Source organism: Spea bombifrons, chromosome 2, assembly GCF_027358695.1.
Source record: "Spea bombifrons isolate aSpeBom1 chromosome 2, aSpeBom1.2.pri, whole genome shotgun sequence".
Taxonomy (NCBI): domain Eukaryota; kingdom Metazoa; phylum Chordata; class Amphibia; order Anura; family Pelobatidae; genus Spea; species Spea bombifrons.
Window position 1 is genome coordinate 117,654,147 of NC_071088.1, and position 26,501 is coordinate 117,680,647.

General features: G+C 40.1%; 1 protein-coding gene across 2 annotated transcripts in view; it reads left to right on the plus strand.

Annotated features, from left to right (window-relative positions):
- ZNF385A (zinc finger protein 385A) overlaps positions 1 to 20,060 on the plus strand; it is a 103,857-nt gene extending 83,797 nt beyond the window's left edge. For both annotated transcript variants that reach the window (XM_053455961.1, XM_053455962.1), the window contains 5 exons: positions 5,589 to 5,751; positions 16,093 to 16,377; positions 17,108 to 17,286; positions 17,962 to 18,057; positions 18,587 to 20,060. In XM_053455961.1, the coding sequence (XP_053311936.1) occupies positions 5,589 to 5,751; positions 16,093 to 16,377; positions 17,108 to 17,286; positions 17,962 to 18,057; positions 18,587 to 18,808 (945 nt within the window). In that variant the 3' untranslated portion in view covers positions 18,809 to 20,060. The remainder of the gene's footprint in view (positions 1 to 5,588; positions 5,752 to 16,092; positions 16,378 to 17,107; positions 17,287 to 17,961; positions 18,058 to 18,586) is intronic.
- The last annotated feature ends 6,441 nt before the right edge of the window (positions 20,061 to 26,501 follow it).

Consider the following 26,501-nt stretch of genomic DNA (forward strand, 5'->3'; position numbering starts at 1 on the left):
CCTACTCGCTTGTTTCATCTTCTACGTTAATAAGAACATAGATATGGGCTGGAGAAAGGATGTAGACATTGTCATGTCACTTATCAGAAGCTCTCTATGAAAAGCTGTTTATATAGGAAAGATTCAGAAAAGAATGGTAACTCCTCTGTATCAGAGGCTAGAAATATCAGGACTGCGTAAAATGGGAATTCCCGGAATTTGCCAATGTATTGATAAAACCCCATTTTAGTGATGGGGAAAAAAATGATCATTTTTTCCATTATTATTATGTCATTATTATGTTTTACGGTGGGAAATCTGTATCAGAACGTAAGGTGCTAATGAGTTGGACTAACACCAGAACCGCACTGTGATTATGACCCAAACCCACAGCCTTATTGCAGCAGACGTAATGAAGAGGTTTTGTCATATAGAAGTTATCTATATATATGCTATATATTAAGATGAATTGCAGCCAAGGCACCACTGCCATCCCTGCATGAGGCCTTCTTCTCCTTGCATGAGGCCTTCTTCTGTTGGTCCACCAGTAACTGTTACTGATGCGCTATGGAGGAGGCACGTCCACTGCTGAGGGAAGAAGAGGGACAACCCTACTGTCATTTTAATGTCTGGCACATCAGCTAGTATCGTATAATTCTCATTTACAAGTGAAGTGTTTCGGATGAGTAAATGAATTTTGTCTTTGTTGTAGTCGGGTCTGTGTCTCTTCAAGGCCAGTGTTTCTGGCAGTGAGGTGGCTGACAGATTCTCCTCTGACCCAGGAGGTTGCTGGTGAGCTGTGGCCGGCCAAGAATTCTTTGGAGGCGACTTCCTGTTAATCCCCAGTTATCTAAACACTGTGCTAGGGCTGCGTGGGGAGATATTAAGCGTATGTCGACTCAGTGGCAGCCAAAAGGGGGAGACTGCTTGCTCCTTCTGCTCTATTGCTATTTCTCTCCGCTCGCTTTGCATTTTTCTAGTCACATTGTCTCTCTTGTTTTTCTTTCCTTCGCTCGCAATCTGCTGCGTCTTCCGTGTCAGTGACTCCATCTCCTTCTGTTCTCCCCACATTACGTAAGATTCTGAGTTTCATGCGATGTCTCCAGACCCATCCTTCATTTTATTCCTCTATAAAAACACCTAGATTGAGTTGACTTATCCTGTTTTCATTCTGTCATTACGTTAACAGCATATGAATCCACAAAGGAGCTTTTTAAATCCACTTTAACAGCAGCCATTATTCCTCTCTAGCTTTAAGAATCAACTCCCTTGACTACTTAACTACTTAAAAAAAAAGTTATTTCCTATAAAAGTAGTATTTGTAAAGTTCTGCAAAAAATAACGAAAGACCCATCATCTATTGGCATTCCAATTCAGAGAGCTGTTATCAATAACGAATGGGGCCAGACTGCAGGAATGATCCCTGCGAGAGCTCGGTACGAGGCCAATAATGACATATAAATGTTTCTGGCACGTCATGTCGGTTCACTCAACACGTTACTGCGGCCAATGGCTCTCTCAATGGATCTGTAAGATCTTTGAAATCTGGTAAATGTGCCAGGTGGGCGCGTGTCTGCGTAGCGAGGTCATAAATTTATTTCTGTATCAGGACACATGTATTGTGTGTATATAAATATATATATATAGTGTGACAAACCCTATAGCATGAGGGCCATACATGTCACTTTTAGGGGTCCTAAGCACAGGGTCCCTCTAGGTCAATCAGAGTCAGGAACAGCAGCTTTGAACAGAACAGCACTTTATTTTAAACGCTTAAACCCCAAAACCAAATGATAAAAATAAAACCTAGCTCCCAATTGGAGCCCTCTCTAACTTAACTATGCTGGTCTAAACTGACCAGCCTAATCACCCACTAACTCAACCTCCCAGCCAGACCCAGCTACGCCAGGCTCTGGAAAACCTCCCCCAGACAGCACACAAAATGTCCAGGCAGTTATTGCCTCACTTGGCTCAGGGATTGTCTTCTTCAGGGCCTCTCCTTGCCCTGGGAGCTCAGGGAACCTCCTCTTCCCCCAACAGTCTCCCTGAGTATCAGGCTCCAGGGGTTTTTAATGTCCAGCACCTGTGCCTGATGCCGGCCTCATAGAAATCCCGTACTGGATCCTGCAGACTTCTAGCCACCAGGAAAACCCGGCATGGATTTTCCACAGAATGGGGGAATGGAGCATTGGCCCACCCTGCTCTCCAATTGCTCCACCCCAGGGACCCATATGTATAATCTGCATAGCAGCTGTACTCAGATGCCATGCTAATCATCTCCCTGGGGTTCACAATCTCACAATAGATATACCGTATATACATACACATCTATATGCAATCTGCCATGGATCTGGTATACAAAGCTCTCCATCTCATAAGTCCCTATTGACTTTGTATCATTTCTGTGTACGAGAAAAAATCTGGAAGTCATTGACCCGAGATTTCTTTACAAAGTATATACATAAATTATGCATGTCTGTCCATTTATGGTTTCCCAGACAGATCTAAGAATTTTGGACCCAACCAAACGCACAGATTTGATTAACAGTTATTTAAAGTTTAATAACATTTGATAACCAACGATGGTCCCGAGTCCTTCTTTCTTGATTTGTTACATAGAACCATAGAATCTGACAGCAGATAAGAGCCTTTCAGCCCATCTAGTCTGTCTATTTTTCTTGCTGTGAAGAATGAATCCTTGGTCTTGTCTTAGATTCCTATCCAATGTATGTATAACTGTCACTGTTTTACCACTTCTGCCGGAAGGCTGTTCCATTTGTCTACCACCCTGTTTTTTACAGTTTTACTCTAGCAAGGAGAGCACAAATTAAATGGCAACATAGAGCTGCAACAGTCCAGACAAAAAAGAGAAATGACTGATCTAGTCATAATGAACTAATGAACACTGACAACGTGTTCTTGGATCTAGATCTATGTGTGTTTTTATTGCCAAACACTAAACACTTGCAGGATGGTTAAAAAAGGCAAGTTAGCTTAATCCCTGTGTTTTGCACAAAAGTGTTTTCAAAATAAAGCAATAATTTATTGAGATGGGTCTGCAGGAGGTATAAATTCTTTCATGTCATAACATTTGTAGAAATAAAGCAGAACAAGTTGTGATGTTTCCACTGCCTGCGAAGATCATTTTTATAGAACGTTTTATTGGAAGGAGGGGAGTTAATGTCTTTGTGTCTAAAATGAAGGTTTATGAATAGTTTGCATAGCAGAGTGTTGACAAGTTCATTAAGTCATACATTATTCACCTCTTCTTCCACTAAAAGAATAACATGTATACAGCAAGAGAAAAACTATTTTATATACCGTATATTCCGGCGTATAAGACGACTGGGCGTATAAAACGACCCCCAACTTTTACAGTCCAAATATAGAGTTTGGACTATACTCGCCGTATAAGACTACCCCTCTACCCAGCGTACAACAACCAGCCAATCACGGCAAGCGATGTACCATACCGGTGATTTGCTGGTTGATTTGCTGACATATACATACATGCACTGCCCTTACACACACAAACACACACACATATATAATATATATATCTATATATATATCTACACATATGCCTGTCCATACATACACATTTATACACTGCCCTCACCACACACCCCTGCCTTTACACACACACATGTATATGTATATGTGTATGTGTATATATATATATATATATATATATATATATATATATACACACACACACACACAACCAGTATATATATATATATATATATATATATATATATAATTTCTCCCCCTTTGTCCCTTTCTCCCCATCTCTTACCTTATCTTCTGTCTTCTTTCTTTCATCCAGTTGTGAGAGCCCGATGTCTGGCACTTCAGACCTCGGCTTCCCTGCTCTCTAATCACTACGCGCCGGCTATTGATGCCAGGCGCCGGGACATGACGTCATCCCTGCGCTCGGCATCAATAGCCGGCGCGTAGTGATTAGAGAGATTGGTGGCTTCGTGGGAACCTCCGGCTTGGTAAGTACCCGGCGTATAAGACGACCCCATACTTTTAAGAAGATTTTTTGGGGTTAAAAAGTCGTCTTATACGCCGGAATATACGGTATATATATATATATATATATATATATATTAAACAAGCTCATTTGCATACAAGGTCATATAAGGTAATATTCTTTTAATGAGTGGAACCAATAAATGACTTGGGATTTTTTTTTCGATTGAAAAGTTTTTTATTGACATCCAGGCACAGCATACAACAGAATATGCAAAAAAAAACCATACAGGTCCGAGTAAAGCGGCGCCCAGACATCATTTTTTTTTTTTGTTCGTGTGATAACGATGTGCAAGTAGCAGAAACATCAGCAGTCATCAACATAGGTAACATGGAACAAAGGCATACAAAAAGTAATATCGACATCACTAATGTTGCGGAAAGTCACAGGTCTCAGCAATATAAGGTGGTAATGAGGAGACAAATAGGAGAAAAAAGGCCCAGAGACAGCGACACCCGGGACCATGCCCGGAAAACAAGAGCACGAGAACTTGTATTGTGAACAAGCAGGGGAAGGGAAACCCCAACAGGGAACAGGCCAACCCGTAGGCAGAAACCCCAGGCGGACACCTCGGAAGCCACCGGGCAGCAAAAAAGAGAGGCGGAGCAGCCCTGTTGGGCAGAGGTCCCAGTTCAGGAACCAGGGGAAAAAAAGGGGGGACTCACAAAGGGAGGGAGGAAGAGGGAAACCAGTGCGGAAAGGCGAGGGGCCAAAAAAAAAAAAAAAAGAGAGAAAGGGAGAAGGGGAAGAAAGAGACCACCCGATGGGCCAGAATGGTAGCTCACAGAGCAGCAATCCGGCCCGTGGAGCCGTCAGCGTAGGCGGAAGACATCCAGGGGGTCCACACCTTCCGAAAGCGTTCAGTAGTATTGTGTATGTATGCAGTGAGTTTTTCCATGTGCATAATATGCCACATTTTAGATAAAATTAGTGATCGGGAAGGGATGCATGTGTTCCAATGTTTAACTATAGAGAGTCGCGCAGCCGCGCATATCCTGTGAATGAGCCTGGGAAATCGGGGGTCAGGGTGATCCTTAGACTTATTTTTTAATATATATAAATATTGTGCGTGACACTCTTTCGCTTCTTGATCTTTACAACGCGGATTCTGTGCTTGAGATCCACACGCGTTAACCCTTACAGTGTAAAGGCGTACCTTAAAAATACCACCTTGAGCCATTTATCAAGTATTATTTGTAGCTCCGAGGCTGGTGAGTCATCATTGCTAGAGAAAATGTGGCATATTAAAGATTCATATTAAAAATAACTAGTATTTTCTTCCCCGAATCCACACCCTCCCGCTGTTACCAAATGGTTCCTGTCGCATGCAGAGCCATATATATGATTTCATAAGGAGTGACAGCTGGACGGTGTAGAGATGAAGAAGCACTAAATATGACAAGTGAAGACAAGTGCACATGTTAATGTAACGTGGTACGTACAAAATGCACACTGGGGGTTTGGACGTGTACATTTTGGTTTTGTACAAGCCCCAAGGGTTTTAAGCGTAGCCGGATCACGATAAAGGTTCGAGACAGATCTGTCAATTGCTTGCCTTGTCTCTCTGCAGAACCAGGCGGAGGCACATTACAAAGGCAACCGGCACGCTCGGCGAGTGAAGGGAATAGAGAACGCCAAGACCCGAAAGAAAGAGGGAGGGCAAGACGGGGACAGGACCACGCCAATGACCAGTCCGGTGCCCAGTGCCAGCGAGAGTGACACAGACAGCAAAGGTGAGTGAGACGTAGCTTGAAGAATGGTGGATGAGTTGCCCTTACTATGTGTTATATCAGACATGCTGTTAAAAGTCATTCTTTCAGTGCATGTCACTGGTTTAAAGACATTTGTCCATCTGTTTTGGAGGTACGCACCTCAGTATCGTATTTGGCCATTTTAGTTCATTTGGAGCAGAGCTCATTTGGTCTTCACAGGGTTAAGTTTGTGACGTCCCGTGTCATGAGAACCCAGCATGACGAGCAGAAGCAGCTGTGCTCCCATACATTGTGCATCCTATAGAGAATAGATTTAATGCTAAAATGACCTGGACTTCTTATATGGTGCCAACCCTTTGTTATATTTACTCATTTTTTAACCTGTTATATGAAGTTCAGCTCTATATAAATAAAAATACCCGCATGTACATACATAAGTGTGCACTAAATGTTAGAAGGGGCAAATCACACTCTCCACCACAAGAAGTACAGTAAGTTTGGAGTCGTATTCACTAAATTGCAAGCTTGCCTGAGTGGCTATGAAGTGTCGTAATTACTAGGCGCTTGCGGTGTGGCCAGGGGTCAGGGCTTTACCAACACGTTTTACAACACTTTGTGGCCTATTAGAAGCTATTTGTGTATTCGACACATGGATTTCACAATGTAATTGTCTGCTGATTTATACACTTTTTTCACTTTGTTTACTTGTTGTACAGCATATGATGGCGTTTTAGGGTGTTTCAGGATGTAGAACATTGTAATACATTCATACCCACAATCATTCTAAGCTCCTACAAAAGAGCAACACCCTGGGGGTGAAGGAGGGACTGTCCCTCGTAAACAGGTACACCTAGCAGCTTTGATGGACGCCATGGGAAACGTAGGTCTGTTTGGTCATTCCAAACATGGGGCCAGCTCACAACTGCACAATTTAGCAAATAAACATTGGAGTCGAGAGTAAAAAGGTTTCAGAATCGTTGATACAGTTTATGGCGTTATCTCGCTCACATTTTTACGTCTGATACTGCATGTACCGACTCCCACTGTATAAGCAACCAACATGTGGGATACGTTACAATCATTACCGGATCACGGCTCATCATAGCGCACACTACCTTCTGGTTAGGTTCAAATGTATTTTCTTTTTTTTCCCCAGCCTTTTTAAATAGAGCTATAATTGACTGTCAGACCCCAGGGACATTCTTAAAGAGTGTGGATTTAAGGGCAAATGTAATAGCTGCCATGTGACCGAGACAGGGGTAAAATTAGAAATTGTAATGGAACGTGACCTTGAAGTTATTATATGGGAAGCTTTCTGATCAACTGGCTTCAAATTACGTAAACCGCATTGGTTCGTTAAATCACAGTCCATTGTTTAATAGTATTACCGTTAGAAAAAATAAATTATATATATATATATATATATATATATATATATATACTGGATTCATAAAATGTGGCAAGCGTCATATAGGTCTCTAATTCAGTTAACAATGTGCTTTGTGTCCTAATGCCGAGACTTATATTAAGACATTGAACAAAAGGGGACGTATCCCTGTGGGAAATTCAGGCTTTAGCTAAAGAAGCCCTGTAGTCCTTTCTGTGGTTTGTTGGGGATAACAGAGACATTATTAGAGAAGAGATGAGGAAATGTAACTGCAGTGGTAAGGGAATATGTTATCTCGGGGATTTCCTGTATTACTTCTCAAAACTGTAAAGGCTTCGTTATAAAATTCAGAGCCAACCCACGCGTGGAGAAACTATGTTTCCCAGGACCCTCCTGCACTTCACTACTAACAAAAGAAGAGAATATGGTGGCATTTGTCTTAGTTATTTCCTCTTAGTTATTTATAAGGTTGTACAAAAATGCTGCCAAGTTGTGCCAATGTGAATCCCTGCTTGTGTTTTTTTTTCACCTAAAGCATTAAAGTGGAACTGCTGCTTTTCTTAATATATAAGAAACCACAACCTTCTGAATATACCATGTGGACAGCCATCGTAATTCAGCTTCGCCAAGCTTTGAATGTGTATTCATTAAGTTATTAACGATATTCCTCACCTTTTATTAAGTCAATATCTATGAAAAGTTTAAGGAGAAGTGAAAGGAAGTTGTAAAAAGAGAATGACGTGTTTGCCACTTTCTCTGATTTCCAATTTGCCGCTTTCCCCGTTTCGATGAGAGTGCTTTCCTGCCACTGATTGGCTGTTTCAAGCAGCCAGTCAGCGGCGAGAAATATCCGACCGCAACTTCTCGCTGAGGTAAGCCATTAAGTGTATTATTAGTTTTTCAGGTCAAATGCATGTGAAAATACTTACAAGGTAATTTTAATATATATTCGCTGCTCACAGGTCACTCTGGGACAGTGAAGTGTCCCTTTAAGTCTCATTTAGCTAGATTTAGCTAACATGGGCGTTCCTCCTGGCTTAGTTCCTTTCCAGAAAAGGGGTTAAATGAGTAATTTCTTTTCCAGCTGTGACCACTTATCAAGTATTGGACAAGTTTCCAGAGAAGCTAATCTTCCAAAATAAAATCCTCCCCCCCATTACATACTCATTGACCATCGGTGTGAGAAAAAATACTGTGTCCTCACTCTCACATCGTAGTGCATATGCACCCAATTATGTCCGATTGTGAATACAGTATTCTGTCTGCAGCGTGTCTTGATTTAATATGGAAAGCCTACATATGTTATATGTTGAACTCAACAAAATGTTTAAGTAAACTGAAGGTTGGAGGAATCTCGTAATCTAGCGAGGGGGCCTCCTAACCACCGTTGGCTGAACTGAAATAGGCATAAATGTGTTTACCTACAAAGACATGTTTGTGTTGACGTCTTTATTATAGTTTTATAGGACAAATGTGCGTTGCCAAAAATAGTCCACTATGCGTGTGCATTTGCATGCAGCTGAGTGTATATTTTATCCAAACAATTTTAATGGCCTTAAATCCTTCCACGGTAATGGAGCCAGCTGAGTAATGAAGACACGTACTGCTTGGGACTGTAATAACATTAAGGAACATAAAACACTTAAACCACATAACTCCCCCCATTATATCCAGAAATATTCCATTCAATTTCATTACTGGAATGCAAACAGTGTGTGTCTGTAGTGTGTCAACTGAAACCCCTACTTATACTCGGAGGTGGCAGTCTATGGCATCTTCTTATGGAGTCACGAGTTCAAAACTCAGGGCAACCTGGCTATAGCTGAGGGACACCAAATCAAAATTCAGTGGTAGTCATCCATTAGTTTCACAGATCTGTTCTCCTGGTACTTAGAAGTTCAGACACAATTCCGTTAAGGAATCTAGTCTGCCTCCAGAGCTTCCTTCTTAAGGTCATTTGTTTGTGGACTTTGTATTTAACTTAGAGACTTTCCAGCAGTAGAGGGACCTTGCTGAGTTCATCTAGAGAATTGGTTCCTGGTTTGCCTTGGTGAATTCCCACATTCACAATTGCCTGAAATGAGGCCTTTTTAGATGATGAATTGGGCCTTATTGTTAGTTTGTTCTATAAAAATGATAATCACTAGTATAGTGTCTGTATTTTTAGATCGGCATACATTACGTTATGTAGTTTGAGAAGATCTTTTGGACAGAAATAACACATCTGTCTCTTATAGTGTTCCCAGTCTTAAAATGCTCTAATGAATGTCATTTTGAGAAAAGTTTCCAGGGTGTACTTCCATTTTCTCAGTGTTCATTTTGGCATTTCATGCTTGTGTATTTTGTGTGCGTCCATTTGTTGCTTGGTAATAAGTATACAAATGTCAGTTAAAAACCTTAGGTTTATTTTTTCGGCATTCAGCATTATGTTTACCCATTGTATAGCACTATGGCATATGATGGCACTATATAAAACAATAAATAATAATAATAATAAGTTTGTGTTTTTGTTCTGTACTAAACTTATAATTCTGTTCCCAAAAACTCACATTTTAATATAATATGTGTACAAATAATGACCCCAGCACAAAATGACCTAGACTCAGCATTTGAACTAAAGGATTTTAGAAGGGAATTCAGCCGTGTTCAGCCAATGAGGCTTAGTCTACAGTTTCAACATCTATTAAAGTTTTACAAGGTTGAGGTCAGAGATGAAGAAAAGGCAGATGACGTATCATTTCTGGATCAAAATAAAAACCCAAGAAAGGAAGGATACACTACATACACGTGGGGTCTGTTTAAAAGCGATAAGGCATGGGAATTACGTTCCAGTTTAAGAGGAGTGCAGTGTCTGATGGTACCAGGGACTACCCTAATGGCATCTGTCCACGATTGTACAATATACTGTAAACCCAATAAGATAGGTAGACAAATCCTCTATAGAACTGCTCTGTTTTGTCGTTAAATCAGCTATTAGGACGCTAGCATGTATCTAATACTACTAAAAATAATAATAATAATAATCTTTATTATTGAAAAACATCAATTAAGCTACATAAGTCCTGATCTGTATTTGTTTAGCATGGATGACTATGGGCATTTAGTTACAAGCCGTGCGATGCAAGCATACCGTGACTAGTTTACTTGGGATTTTTTTTGTGTGTGTCAGGCAGGTACCAGATTAACAAACTGATGATTTTCACATCATGCAATAATACAACAACCACTAGCAAAATATTTAGCATGGTTCCTGCAAGATCCAGTCAATGTAAGACAGTGTAGTCTGTCTGTAACAAGTGAATCGTTTGCTAATTATGAAGTAGACATGAATGCCTTTGGCTTCAAGATTTCACCATTGTATTACCCTGTCTAAAGTTCTACAATGTACACAGTGCTGTAACTAGGCCTGGTGATCCAGCTGGCATCAAGAAGATACGTGGCTGCTCTGTGCCAGTCCTACCACACTGACATTCTGGGTGCCAGTTGATGACATTATCATTTGGCATTCTGAGTGCACTATTTGGATCGGAGAAAGAGATTTCTGTGCTAAGTGAGAAACAGAGCTCCCTGGTACCATTCTTGTTACTAGGTACTTGGGGACTTGCAAGATGCAACTGTGTCCCATTCCAGCCCTGTTGATACACCACTGGTTTAGGGCAGGGGTGCACAACTCCTGAAAACAAGTAGTGAAGAACACATTGATCACGCGTATCTCCTTCTGCTGGACAATGGTTATGTTCGAAACTTCCAACGAATCACTTACTTCAGGCTAGTCTAGGTGCCAAACAGCCTCATCTGTCATCTCAGCTTGTTTGGTGGGTAGTAGTTAGCCATCAATGTACAAACAAAAGGAATGTTTCCTGATAATCCTCAAGTTCTATGCTGCTTAATTTATTTTCTTCATTCTAATGTATTTATGTCCAACGGGTAGGATTTGGAATTTGTCTTCCTGAAAAACATCCGTTCCTCCTTACTCCTTACTCCCCACTGTTTAACCTGTTGTTGTTTTAATCCGGACCCCTTCTTCCCCATGGGTCTCTACATGGCTTGGTGCCAACCAACCCTCCTTCCACCATTGACCCCACTCCAATTATCCATAGCCGTTGCCCCATTGTCTTTTCAAGATTTATCTAACACCTTTAGGTTTTCTTGCTTGCGTTATCATACTGTGAGCTCTCAGACGATTAAACTGTAAACACATCCGTGTAATAGAGCGAGCCAGCAGATTTGTACAGTGTCCTCTCTGTTCCTTTGAGAATCCTGTATTTTTTTGTTTGTTTGTTGTCATGCATTCCTTCTTTCTCATAAGCTGCTGCTCTCTCTTGCTTACACATAGAAAGTGAACCAAGTTTCCTTGCACTGCGTTTCAGAAAGGCCGAGGCTTTGCTGGTTTCTACACTGGTTGCGCAATCTAAAACTGGACTCAAAAACCACTTGGCCAGGAGAACAAATATTCTTAAAAATAAGACTCCAAAAAGTGCTCAGTAATGGAATCAGATGTAAAAATTGACAAAGTGGCATTCCATTTTGTTTCATGTACTCTTTTTATCCTATTAAGTTGTACACGGCTGTGGAATATGTACGCTCTGTGAAAATAGTAAGAATTGTGTACTGTGATTTAAACAATTGTAAGAAACCATATTGCTTAGTGTTTCACCAGCTGGGCCTTACAACAGCCTCCTGCTCACTAATTGTTATTGTTGTCCAACCCTTCCTCAGTCTGATATGATTTGAAATATACCTTTATAAATCTGGATTTATGTAATCCATGAGTACTGGAGATTTATGGGTGGCTGACTTTCCCCATTCCGTTTTCAAAGGGCTATAATAATATGTCATAAATATCATGGAGCCATGGAACTGATTTAAAAATAGAGAATTTACTGCTAGCTTAAAATCAAATTCGGATACAAGAGCTCTGTTTTACAGCAAGCCTTACAGTGCTTATTCGTGAGTATCACTTATATTTACTCTCAAAGTGTGAAACACATTGATCTTCTTCCGCAGCAGGCGTTACTAGGTTAATCCTTTGTGATGGGGTCAACCTCTTAATTACCTAAAGTAATGCCATCTACTTTCTCTGAACTTTCTGAACCATTCTGAATCTTTTAACTCCATATTGTAACTTGTGATTGCATTTTCCACCTCTGTCCTGCTGCTGGCTTCTGCTTTCATACACAAAGTCACCCTTGCACCATGGCCTCACCTGTAGTGTTTATTGCCGTTCCCTGGCACACCCCACTCGTGCTGCAAATGACATTCGGTAATGCCAAAAGCACAGCACACATCTGACGCCAAACCCCCCTCCTGCACACACAAACACGCATGTTTCATTCCAGCACAGCACGCCACCTTCTGTTCTTTTTCCGATAACCATTCATTACGCACATCATTGGTCCTGTGGCACAATATCTAATTACACCCATCTTAAAAGCATTAAATATATACTTTTGAACGTGTGCCAGATTAGGGGATGGGGAGAAATACAGTAAAAAATACACATTTTAAACAGAAAAAAAGGACTTATTATTTAACGCAGACGTAGATGTATACCTTTATCGCTCATAAATATAATACATGTTTTGCTTCTTGTCTTCTGCTACAAATGGCTTCTAAATCCCCAGCCCTCCCTAGTTATTCTGTTCCTTTTATCTTTTCATTACTCACAGTAGGCGTTCTCTATCAGCTTCACCCTCAGTTTAGGTTTGTTCCATTTCTCAAATAGAATTATCTGTACAACGTATGTCCTTCTGCTCGTCTTTGAAGAATGTTATTGAATATCTAGCTGAAAAAGTCATTTTATGACTGACGAGTATTTGAATAGACCAATTATTTTTGGCCGTACAACCCAGCAAAGCAATATAAACCATTGTGTAACTATACAGAGGTTTGAGGCAATTCTTGGTGTTGACTGAAGAAATCCCTTTTGTTATATACCACATTGCCCTCATGAAGCCTTGGTCTCTTTTTTATGTCATCAATAAATCCAGGGCGAGTGTTCTGTATAAACATCACAGTAGGAAGAGATGAGCTCAGTGTGATGCCTGTCCTCCCCTTCTTGGCTTGGATGCAGCAATTTTCCGGGTGTGGAGGCTTCAAAACCATCTACTCCGAACATCTCTGTGCCCCTAAAACCAGCGCTGGAAGCTCAGCACTGAGTTTGCCTATCACAGTAACAATTCAGACTGAGTTTTTGTGTCTCCTTCAACCCCTTCCCCCTTGAACTTCTGAGTCTAGGTCAGAAATAGCACCAGATGTATCAGGCAATAAAAATGCTTTCAAAGTAATAGTTCCCTCCTACAACAGATGATGCTATTTTTACCCGAGTTTTGTAACCTGGAACATTAGTTTATTTCCTGGAGCCCGTGCCTCCTATCCTAGCATAGATCAGGGCTGTCTTCGTACTGCTCTGCACTTTGTTTTACGCCTGGCTGATAATAGCGATGATGCAATTTCCTCAACTTTCAATGGTGTTTTTAATCAACATACTTTATAGTAACAGTTTACATGTAGATAAATAAAAAGTTACCAATATCAATATATATTTGCAGTGTAGGATATTGCTAACGGTTGATAAATCTCATAGACTGTAAGCGTCAGACTGAAGAAAATAAAATATTCATCAATTCTCTGCATGCCTGTCAAGAACAAACTTTGTTGGATTTCTATTCCCATGTTCGCCGTAGAGATGGGTTTGTTATCGCTGGAAAATCATAATCTGTTCAATTGAATACCATTCAAAAAACACCCATCTGAGGCATAAATATTGGGGGATTCTGTCACGCTGTATGGCCATATATTGTTAAGTACCCCTATCTAATTCTTCCTGACTGTATTGCTTACTAAGGAGCTGAATCAGTGGGACTGTGCTGCATTTTAAGCCAAAAAAAGACTATCATGCAATTTAAAGCCTTCTCTGGAAACTCTGGCAAGTAAACACACTTAGTCTTGCCTTACTTTGCCTCAGAGGTATCATGCAAGCTGTGAGTGCTACATGATCTCCTGTGAAATTCCTGCCACAGATAGGTTCCTAACAAAAGTTCCTGTTACATATGGTAATCTTACGTAGAAAAAAAATGTTTTATGGGCCAAAGCTGTACGTCATATGGGCACGTGAGCATAAGAACTCAGCAGATCTCCGTTAACAACAGTTTTTTGTAGGTTGCTTTGCCCCCTGGCAGAGGCAAGTTTGTCGTTGTTTTGATGGAAAGGTGTCAGAACACACAGTATATCGCTGTTTGTCACGTAGCCGCAGACCAGTCAGGGTGCCCATGTTGACCCTAGTCCATTGCCGAAAGCGCCTACAATGGGCAAGTGAGCATAAGAACTGGACCACGGAGCAATGGAAGTGTCACATTCTACCACTCTTTTTCGACTGTAGAATACACAGCAGAACACTATTTACAACTGCTTTTTGTTGGTTGCATTGCCCCCTGGGGGGGCAAGTTTTTCGTTGTCACTGCTTCCTGACATTTATTTATTTTGTTTTCGTGTGCACACTTTGTATATGTTTTTTCCCCACAGCTCGCCCTTCCTGAACATTAGGTTGGGCTTTAATTCATTTGTTTAATATAGTCTCTAACACATGTTCTGGCTGCATGGCAATGTCACACCAGCTGACTTGTTAACATGTCTCAAATTGTTGGGTTTCACCCAAGTAAGAGTTCAGTGTTCATCTCATAAAATACACAAAAACACACTAAGTATCCCAGCCAACAACCCCTGCGAGCAGAACAGTTTAGTCACATAGCAACCATTATAAACTCTTTGAAACACATTTGGTGTATGGAAGACATCTACTCACAGGCCCATAATGCTGCTTACATTTACAGAAATCTGTGTTTAAAAAACCTTTCTAGGAACTGTTTCCCATATAATCTGGCTCCGTTTCAGCAGGGTCTGCTGGCCATATTTTTCTAATTTTAGGGGCTTTCCAGACCTTGAACTCACCACTATTTATTGCTGCTACAAAACTAGTGTTATCATTATTAATAATGGGGATGAAGAATTCCCTACCCATCAATCTCAGTTAATGTAGTTTATATAGTCATTGGCATTTCTTATAGTCCTAGCCTGGGACATTTATTTCTCGGTATGTACGTACGTCAGTCTAATTCATGGCCACTTATCTCCCCGCTGCAAGCAACAGTTGTAGAATATGGAAACCTGGCCCTATCAGCTCATCGGCTGAATTGGTGTCTTTTTCAAAGTGGTGTTAAAGGGGTCTCCATTGCGTTGGCATAGGTAACAATGCAAAAGAGTGATCATGAATGAAGCCTCTGAGCTAAGCTTCCATAGAGCGTTTAAAGATCGAGCAAATGTGCAATTCAGACCTATTATTTTACATCACCTAGACTATATAAGACAATTCTATATATCTATGTTTAGTTATGTGCTGGTCTGATCTGGATGTCACTGATCAATGAGCAATGAAATTATGCACCAGGAAACAACCCTGAGTTATGTGTTTCAGGTCAACATATTCTCAATATGACATATTGTCCAAACCAGCAGAAAACAAAATCTTCACAACTTCGCACTTTAGACAAATATACTATTCTAAAAATGATTTAGATTCTAAATTGTTGTCATATGGAAATTATATGTTTTATCTTTGGCAAAGTGTATATAAAAAGGCTGAAAGGCTTGAAGAACCATCAAACTGATTTGCTTGTATTATTGGAACTCAAGCAGGCAGCCTTAGTTGAGTCCTCATGATCTCAAGGCATTCAACTTGGGTGAATTAATCTTTGGTCTTGCAGATGTGCCAACTTAATCATGAGTATCAAAAAACCCTGAGATGAATGATATTAAAAAATAATAATTTGTGGTTTTGTCCTGGACCACTTTTTTTCGTGGTATGTTCTGGAAAATACCCACACTATAATGCAACCCTTTAACCATTTTTAGCGGTTAAATGCATTGTTTTACCAACAATTCAATTCATACATCATTTTCTTCTTCTACTTTAATAGATCAACACGGCAGTGATGGAGCTGATTTGCCACCCGCTGAGAGCCCTGATATACCAATGATGCCGTTGCATGAGAACCCGGCCCCACATCTAGAGGGGTATCAGTATGTGTCATCTGAGGCAGATATGGGGTGTTCAAAACCACTTTCCTCTTCAGCGCCTGCTAACAGTGGAACAAGCACTTCTGCATCAGAGAGTGATGATGACAGAGCCAAGAAACTGTTATACTGTGCCCTCTGCAAGGTGTCTGTAAACTCGGCGTCACAGCTCGAGGCTCATAACAAAGGTACGACCTCTTACAGCTTTAATTAAGTTGCGCCATCAAATGAGCATCAGCTGCTTAGATGTCAAAATAAGGACTGGAAGAAGGCAGATTTCTCAAAGATACATGTAACATAAGAAATTTGCTGTGCTTTGATGATGCATTCAAAATATATTAATCTTTTTTAAAATAATAATGATATGATTTTTTTGTTATAATGAGTTAATAAGGATTAATACAGGGCTTGCCAAACCCCACGTGCACGGTTGCCATGACAGCTATCCATTTTGGAGCCTAAAGTTTCACCTGTTGGACACACAAACTGATTCTTTAAAGCATATGGTTCTATATATACAGAACCAAGTATTTCTTTCCAAGCATTTCCAAGCGGTATCAGAAGCTCAGTGGGGTCATGTAATGTAACATCACTTGTGGCTGGCTCCTGCATGTGTTGGGCAATTGCAGAGCCCTGGATTAATATAATAAACAGATGGCATTTTTATTCAGATAGAAAACCCAAGGAGTTTTTTTAACTAACTAGGATTTTATTTTGCCCGACCAGTTTTGTGTAAAGGGCATACCTTGGTAAAAGGGTCAGGTTGGCCCAATATAATGCGTAGTTAATGTAGTGTATCCATTTTTATAACTCAACTACACCTCACTGTTCAGTAAATAGCAGTATTTGGTTAGCTGAATTTGACAGCTTTTGAAAGTTAGATTGGGTGGAATATTAATGCAGTCATATTAATTACAGGAACCAAGCACAAGACTATCCTGGAGGCTCGCAGTGGGCTTGGTCCAATCAAAGCCTACCCTCGAATGGGTGGTTTGAGCAATGGTTCCACTGGACCAACTGACTCCAATAACCAAGAGAGGACCTTTCACTGTGAGATCTGTAACATTAGAGTCACTTCTGAAGGGCAACTCAAACAGGTAGCCTATCGTTATGTTTAATTTATATATCACCAACAGGTTCTGCAGCAATGCCCATTGAGGTTATACAAACAGTGACATAGTTAAGGTGTGGAGATACCTGCTTAAGGAAGCATACAACTTAAAGTGAGAGCCTGATACCAGAGGAGTGATATAGCTAAAGACTGGTTATATGATAGGATGTGCTAAAAGGACATGTTTTGTATAGAACACATACATGTTTATGTGAATTTTGGGATACTTGAATATTGGTTTTATATGCAAGCAACAGTCCAGAACTGAAGCTTACTCTTGTTTCAGTAATATAGGTAAAGGTAGGCAACCCACCCCAGCAGTTGTTATTGGAGAGCCCCATAGTGTGTAACCAGCCCATGGAGTTGTTTAGGTTGACTTCCCTTTTAGTTCATGAATTAGTTCACGTTTTTTTTAGAGCCCTGTGAACCTCAGATGTTGGATCATAGTTACATAGTTATATAGGCTGAAAAAAGACATGCGTCCATCAAGTTCAGCCTTTCCTATATCTGTTAATTTGTTGCTGTTGATCCAAAAGATCAAATAATGAATTACATTTAAAAAAATGTTCAAATTAACGTGAGCCACAAATCACTTCTGTAAATTTGATGATCTCAATGCTCTTTTCTAATAAAGTACATATTCTTGCTGTCTTCCCACCAGCACATCTCAAGTCGCAGACATCGTGATGGTGTGGCAGGGAAACCCAACCCTCTTCTGAGCCGGCACAAGAAACAGCAAACCCTACAAGAGCTTACGGTAATGATCTAAGAGTCTCTCTTACAGGAACAATATATAGTAAAATGAAATCCCTGAATCACTATCTGGTGACAAAAATAACATTCCACACTTTAAACACATTACAAAGACTCACTTACATAAATCTATATTTTCTGTGTGGAACAGTAATTTCCTGTTTATATGGTAAAATAAGAGTAATGAGAATAAACAAGTGTTGAACAATTTCTTACATTGAGACATTACACATTATTTAGTGGCAATCTCTTGTTTTTTTATTAAAGTTGGTAGGACTTCTAATGTTGTAGGAACAAGATCCTGCCTACTAGGATTTATGCTACCAATTTTTACTTTATTATAATATAGTCACAATTTTCTTTTAGCAATCTATATTCCTTTTTCTTAAAAAAAACAAAAAAAAAACACATACACATTAAATACATTTCATGAGTAATAGCACAAGACATAGTATTGGTAATGTGTTTTGTGTTCTCACACAGTTGCAGGTGAACATTTTTTAACATAATGATATTTTGTGTTTCTATTGCAGGGTGGTCTTATGTTCCCCAAGAACCTCCACAAAACATTTTCTGCAGGCCTTCTTCCCAATCCGCTAGCAATGGCAATGGCAGCCGCTGTTCCTTCTCCGCTAAGTCTACGTCCAGCCCCAACACCACCACTTCTCCAAGCTCCACCACTTACACATCTTCTTCGACCAGCTCCCGGACCCATCAGAACTGCACATGGGACTTTTCTTTTCTCCCCTTACTAAGGAGCCATCTCCACCTTTACTTCCCACACTTATCCACTGGAACCTAAGCCTGCACACAGTGAACTGGGGCAGGACTTGATCTAACACCCCTATCTCAGCCCCTGATCTTTCCTCAGAAGTATTTTGTAACTGGAACATGCTCCCAATGCATAGAGTCTATTCTTACTAGTAGACCTGCAACACCAGAGAAGGAACTTAATTACCCATACCTGCAGTCATAAACAATGACCTCAAAAGAAACATACTGTTATTTTTGGACCTTCTGAAGGTTGAAATGAAGCAGAGCATTGGTTTAAAAACTCAAAACACTCATAAGTGGATGGATAGCTCAGGGTAAATATATATATATAGGGATACAATTCTAGGGCATTATAGGTCAAGGGATGCACATATGCGGTACTGGAACTGTTCCTTTAGCACTCTTACCAAGATGATAGAGGGGCGGGGGGGCTGAAACTTTTGCTTTGGTTAACCTGAAAGGTACAATGTCCTCGAAAAATGTAATTGAACAATCTGAGCAATCTAGACTCTTACAGAAAGAGATTGCTCACTGTAAGGCAAAACAGGGATGTCGCTTAACTGGATTGATGGTCCCTGCAGTATTCCGTTCAGCTGCTTTGTAAGATTCCACTGTTTTCTCTTGCATTGAGGCAGGAGAAGGCAGGAGTATAATTCAGTACAGTTACAATCGTCCTTGTATATATTCATGTGCACAGTTTATTATCAAATAATCCGTTTAGTACTTTACCCTTTAAGCACGAGGCTAGAATCCTAGTCACCAGTATCTTCAGGGAAAAAGCATGAATTCTTGTTTTCAGTCTGCAGTCACAAAGACATCTGGTATATAAGGGTTTAGCCTCTTCATATCTTGTTATCGCAGAACACACTCTGCTTAGTGTTTAAAATGAGAGCAAAACTTGTACTGGGATGTATACATTAGAGGGATAGTCTTTCCAAAAAAAGATAACTTCTTGTACCAATTGATAAGAACTTTCTTCCACAGTCCAAAGGTTGAGACTGTGGAAGAAAGTGTAAGTGCTGTGCGGTGTCTCGGAGGTAAAGGGACAGTAATAATAAAGAATAGTTATGGTTCCTCACACTTTATCCCACAGAGCACACACACACACCGCTGTGTTTTCTCCTAATAGCGCTTTGGTGACCGTTCCCCAGCATTGGCGGGGCTTTCTTTGACTGCATGTGGTCTTATGCACTGTGGTAAACCTTCAGAAATAAAGTAAAAAAACAAACTCTCTGCTGATTCCACACTTCCTGCAAACAGTGGTGCTGTAATAGCATGATAAAACGTAATGCCCCAAAACCAAAAAGCAGCTGAGGGTCTAGTGAATTATTTAAGCCTTTATTGCCACACTTGAGGAATATCAGAGAACTAACCTATAGCAGACATCTGATACAGATTGTGCTGAGAAATAAAGCCCCCCTAGATAACAGATTTATGGAAATATAATATATATATATATTCCAGGCAATGCTGGGGAGCAGATTTTAACCCCCTCACCTCTTGGCTGTGTCAAACACCAGGTTTAGACTGAGGTACCTAAGCCCTTTAAGTGCCAGAGGGGTGCAAAAAACTAAGTACACTTTCTCCATCCCTGGAAGGGATTGTGGGGCTCCAGGCACAGAGGGGTTTTTTCTGCAGCTTGTGTGCTTTGACAATCGATTTATTTATATGGCAAATTAATATTTTAAAGACTATGCAATTGTTAAAGCGATGCTTGTGCATTTTTTGTTGTTGCCATGAACATACATTTTTCTGTCGAAACTTATATCACTCACCCACTTAGATAGTTACTTGTGCTGTAGAAGAGAATGAATTAGCATTAATGTCTGAGTAAAGTCTATGTATGTCAGTACCCCAGCTGCTTTGCAAGCAGTGAATTTACCGTCAATATGGTGGGATAACTTGCTGTCAGAGTATTTTAACTGAGAATAGATGCACGGACAGGAGCACATGTCTGTGCCAGAAGGGAGAGTTGCTCTCGTGATTGACAGTGAAGGGTTAAAACAGTTCACTGCCACCATTACTCCAATGCAGTTCCTGTAAACCTTTGCCATTTGCGTGCAAAGGGGCAAACGATTACAGGAGCCCTAGTTTTAGTAATCTTCCAGCTAAACATTCTTATCTTGGGGGGGGGACAATGACTGTCTTTGTTAAGAATGATTTGAAATGGTGTTTTTAGTTGAACTTGACACTTTTTATTTGAGCAACATAGAGAAAGGTGCAACAAGTCACAAATGCTTTTAAGGACTTAAGAGGTTTCCATCTGAGAACTCTGAGGTCCGAAAGGCTTTTGCATCTTTTTCCATGTTGGCCTAGTAAAACTTATTAGCTTTGACTAAAGTCTTCTCTTCAGGATGCTACGGCTATATCCGTTTTCCTCATTATTATTACTAATCTAATAATATATCAGAGTTACAATAAGAAAGATCTTCACCAACTCATGTATTACTATACCGGTTCAGTGGGAACCCGTGAAAACTCATGAAGGCCAGTAGATACAACGGTATATTGATATCCTCTACATATTCATACACTACCAGAAAAAGCCATTAGCTACTCGGATTTATTCATGTAATTTGTGTTTGTAAAGCAGCCAGAGTTAGAGCACTTCTAATTTAAGGGATCTGTTATGCATGTTACATACCATGTTACAGATAACATATGTTTTGCTCCTTATTCACTGTTACCTTTGTGTGGTTAGGAAAGTCAACCAGATCTGGACTAAGCCTCTTGTATTATTTTGCACCCGGGTACACACTGTTTTGTCAGTGGACTGAGGGCGCTGCTGTGTGGGATAAATGAAAAAAATGCTACTGGTGTACAACCTACAGGACCAATGTATTGGCCACATTGTTGTCCCTTCAGAATCTGTGCTAGATGTTTATCTTAATAAGATAATTAGTAATAGCTTCTATAAGCTGCCATTGCAATAAGCTATATGTGTCATGGGTGGCACAGTAATGCACTCGGGAGTGAGCACTTCAGGTAACCTTATGTATTTTTAAAGAAATGGCGCCGGCTGATGAAGAAACATGGAATATGGAATGGGAGAGAACATTTATATGTAACGCGGACTGTTTAAGAAAGCATTGTAAACTCTCCTAATGTTTGAGAATCCTATAGATGTTACCTAGCTGCACCTATGGCTACTGTTTCTTACCACACCGCAGGCTCCTGGAGTCTCTGGCATCTTACTGACAAACCCGAATAAAACACGTGTCTTCCTTCTTTTTTTTAAGAATGTGTCATTTTTGTTGGTCTGGTATCACAAATGTCATTGGACAACTTTGAAATCTGGGATAAATGCAAGCAGTCATTTTAAGAACAATTTTTTTACCTCAGTGGCACCTGGGAAAAATATGAAAATCATGTTATTGCCATCTTAACATTCTTTGTTGGATTTTGCAAACGTAAACTATTGAAGTCACTATATATAATATAAAAAAAAATTTATGACATTTGCTGAGGAGGTTAAAATAGGGCAATAAAAAGGCACGTTGCAGTGCTATAAGACTAAGGGACAAAAATATTGGTTTTACTACCACTGCAACCAATGGAATATTTGTACTGACTATAATATTGCACTGGTTGCTATGCCGATAAGACCACTTTTCAAATTTTGCAGCCAAATCTCCTTGTATATATCAGCAACATAAATCAAAATCACAACATAAGTAAAACACAGGAGTCGTAACCCGTTCAAAGTTTTAAAAATACCTGGGAACTGCCTGGGTTAACACTCTGATCTCATGGTAAATTGGGATATTCTTAGATTACACCCCAGTTGGTGCTTTAAGAGGGCCATAGGTGAAAATGCTACGTGAGGTGAGAACATTAAGGATATTAACAACTTAGGCCATTCATGAGGAAGAGTATTAAAAGCGTTAAATTACAAAGTTTAATTAGCAGTCACATTGAATCTTCATGATATTTGCAGAGTCTCAGAGTAGGATCATTTAGTAGGTTCCTGAGGGTTCTTAGATTAGAAGCCAACACATCCATTTACATTTATTGGTGTGCAATAAATAATCACAAGGTCATCCCACCAACCTTGAGTATATGCAGCCCTGACACGTATTATTTGTTAATTGTCACATACCAAATTTAAAGTTAAAGCCCAGTTCTAATGAAAGCGGTCTTAAGCACAAAACAATTATTTCAATTATGCCTTTAAATTATTCATCTGACCCCTTGTTGTCCGGGTATGACATCATGCACAGTATAGATTCTATATCCTTCCTGATGCAAGGGGTTTGTTCCATTGGCACTTCCTGTCTGCTTTGTGTGTTGCCCCTCTTATGTGTTAAACACATGACAATGTATGCTGAGTTTTGCACACAAAAATACTTTATGCATGTGAAAAATTAGAGAAATATGGAATCAGTGTATTTTTAGGATGCACAGGGTTGCCTTTAATGCAAGGCAAAGAGTAGCAGCTGCCCCGTTAAAGAAGTCAGGCATGGTTGGGCTGGGCTAGGACAAGGCCACAGCAGGGCTTACCCCGGGTCCCATTATATTTAAAGACGGCCCACAGGATGAGTGTGACATAGTGTGAAGTGCCCTATAAAACAACAAGGTTGTATGTGATCGCATGGCCATGTATTGTCCTCCCAATTCCATAGGTTATATGTAGGAGTCCCAAGGTTTTCCTAGGACCCAATTACAAAAAACAGATATGGTTCTACTGAGTGACACTTAGCGGTGACATCTACTACAGGCATACCCCACATTAACATACACAACGGGGTCCAGAGCATGTTTAGAAAACTAAAATGTATTTAAAGTGAGGCACTTCATTTTTTCACTTATCAATGCACGTGCGGCACTGCAATGGGCAGGTCATTTCTCCACAAAGCTCTCAAAAGACGCTCCAAAGATGAAGTGGCGTGCTGGCGTCATGCCTGTTCATAGTGCCAGCCCGTATTATTGGGTCTTAGTTGGAGAACGGTGGTACTGTGGGTGCTAATTTTAAGAAACATTGAGTAACAGCTCCATGACTCATGTTTGGTTGCTATGATGGACATTCAGCCAGACTTTGTTACGCTAAGCCCCAAGGGTAGGAAATAACCAAAACCAGTGTAACAGGTCCAAGGATATTAATGTTTTATGACCAGTGAGGTCACTGCAGTCTCATACATTAACATAAACTGTTTCTCTAAAAATATATAGTCAGTACAGTTGTAAAGAAACAAAATACATTCAGCCTCATCAACTCCTCGTTTAGATAGTTTCTATACATTAAAACTGTTTCCTCAATCTGCCTCTAAATTAGTCTATGTTACTAGAAGTGATGCATTTTTGTTTTACTCCAAGCAACAGGCAGTTACTATGATCTTATAAAGGTCATGCAGAGCAGTCCATCCTGTATATCTTCCTACAGGAAAAATCTGCCCTGTCCTCATATACCCTTATCCCCAGTTCTGGGCAACAGCAACCCTCCTAGCTGGTAGATTACAACTGCCAAAGAACTGACTTAATCGATGAATATAATAAATGCAGCTGCCCCTTAGTATAAGGTACTGATTGTCCTGCTTGAAGAGAGGTGTTGTTTAAATACCCACCATGTTGACATGTTTTTATGATTACACATACCAATTACTCCACCACTGAGATGTTGATAGACATGGTAGCCGCTGAAGAAGCAGATGAAGAGATGAAGATGGTATTTTGGAGTGGTAGAGGAATAGAGAGTCTGAACTTAATCCGCCAAACAGCAGTACTGATGAGCAACTAGACACGCCACTCTTCAATATTATACTAGTATTCACTGTTACATAATTTAGTGGGTTTTGATGGCTTCTTATAAAGCTATCAGGGTGCTGAATATTATGAAGAGGGTATTTTAGAGGATACCAGACAACACCGTGTTTTTAAACACAGACAAGTTAAATTCTTCCATTATAACAATGGGGAAGAAAAAAACTTTTCCAGCAATTATGTAATCCGAGTGATGGTCCAGACATAATTCCTGCACTGACAAGACGCACAATTCAAAACACATGTCTACTGTCAACTAAATGTGTTAATCAAGCAGGAATTTTCCATACATTTTGCAAATATCACAAATATTGCATTGTTTCTTCTTTGGAATGCCTCAGTCCATAAACCTAGAATACAGGGGAAAAAAAAAACACGTCTCCATGGGTTTTTAATGGCATAATCAACCCATGCATTTCCATCATGTTTTAAAATTATTTTCATGAGAAGCCGATTTATACATTTGCTCAAATAGTTTACAAAATAATAATACGGGTGGCGCAATGCAACATTTTCAATATTCATAAAATAACCATATTAGTAGCTCCAAGGCAAATATCAAATAGGCATTAAATATAGCATTCTGTTTATAACCTGGATAGCCTTCTTTTAGATAGCAAGATCATACTCTACAAGCTATTTCACATTTCCTGCGCAGTGTAAAATCTGATTTATTTTTTTCTTTCTATAAATCATGAACCGATTTTATTGCTCTCATATGTGAAAATTCTACCAGCTCCACAACCACACTTCCATCTGTGCATATCTGACTCAAGCGTGAGAAATGTACATATTTCAGATTTGGGAGATTTATAGCAATCTGGTGATTTTGTACAAAATAGCTTGCATAAAGCTTCCCCCGTCATGGCTATTCATGGCTCCCATCCACTACCAGGAAGGACCTGCCCCCTCCTGACACTGCAACACAGGTGTGCGGCTTTCGACAACTGATATTTTGGTGGGGTATGAGAATAAGATAAATGTATCTTAATTAGATCATTTTATATTTAATATGTATGATATACACTCACTGGCCACTTTATTAGGTACACCTGTTCAATTGCTTGTTAACACAAATAGCTAATCAGCCAATCACATGGCAGCAACTTATTGCATTTATGCATGTAGACATGGTTCAAACCCAGCATCAGCATTGGGTATTTAAGTGACTTTGAACGTGGCAAGGTTGTTGGTGCCAGAAGGGCTGGTCTGAGTATTTCAGAAACTGATGATCTTCTGGGATTTTCACGCACAACCATCTCTAGGGTTTACAGAACAAAAAAATATCCAGTGAGCAGCAGTTGTGTGTTGACAAAAATGCCTTGTTGATGTCAGAGGAGAATGGGCAGACTGGTTTGAGATGACAGAAAGGCAACAATAAGTCAAATAACCACTCGTTACAACCAAGGTATACAGAATACCATCTCTGAATGCACAACACGTCGAACCTTGAAGCAGATGGGCTACAGCAGCAGAAGACCACACCGGGTGCCACTCCTGTCAGCTAAGAACCGGAAACTGAGGCTACAATTTGCACAGGCTCACCAAAAGTGGACAATAGAAGACTGGAAGAACGTTGCATGGTCTGATGAGTCTCAATTCCAGCTGCGATATTCAGATGACAGGGTCCAACATGAAAACATGGATCCATCCTGCCTTGTATCAACAGTTAAGGCTAGTGTTGGTGGTGTAATGGTGTGAGGGACATACTTTGGGCCCCTTAGTACCAACTGAGCATCGTGACAGCCTACCCAAGTATTGTTGCTGACCATGTCCATCTCTTTATGACCACAGTGTGCCCGTCTTCTGATAGCTACTTCCAGCAGGATAATGTACCATGTCACAAAGCTCACATCATCTCAAAATGGTTTCTTGAACATGACAATGAGTTCATTGTGCTCCAATGGCCTCCAGAGT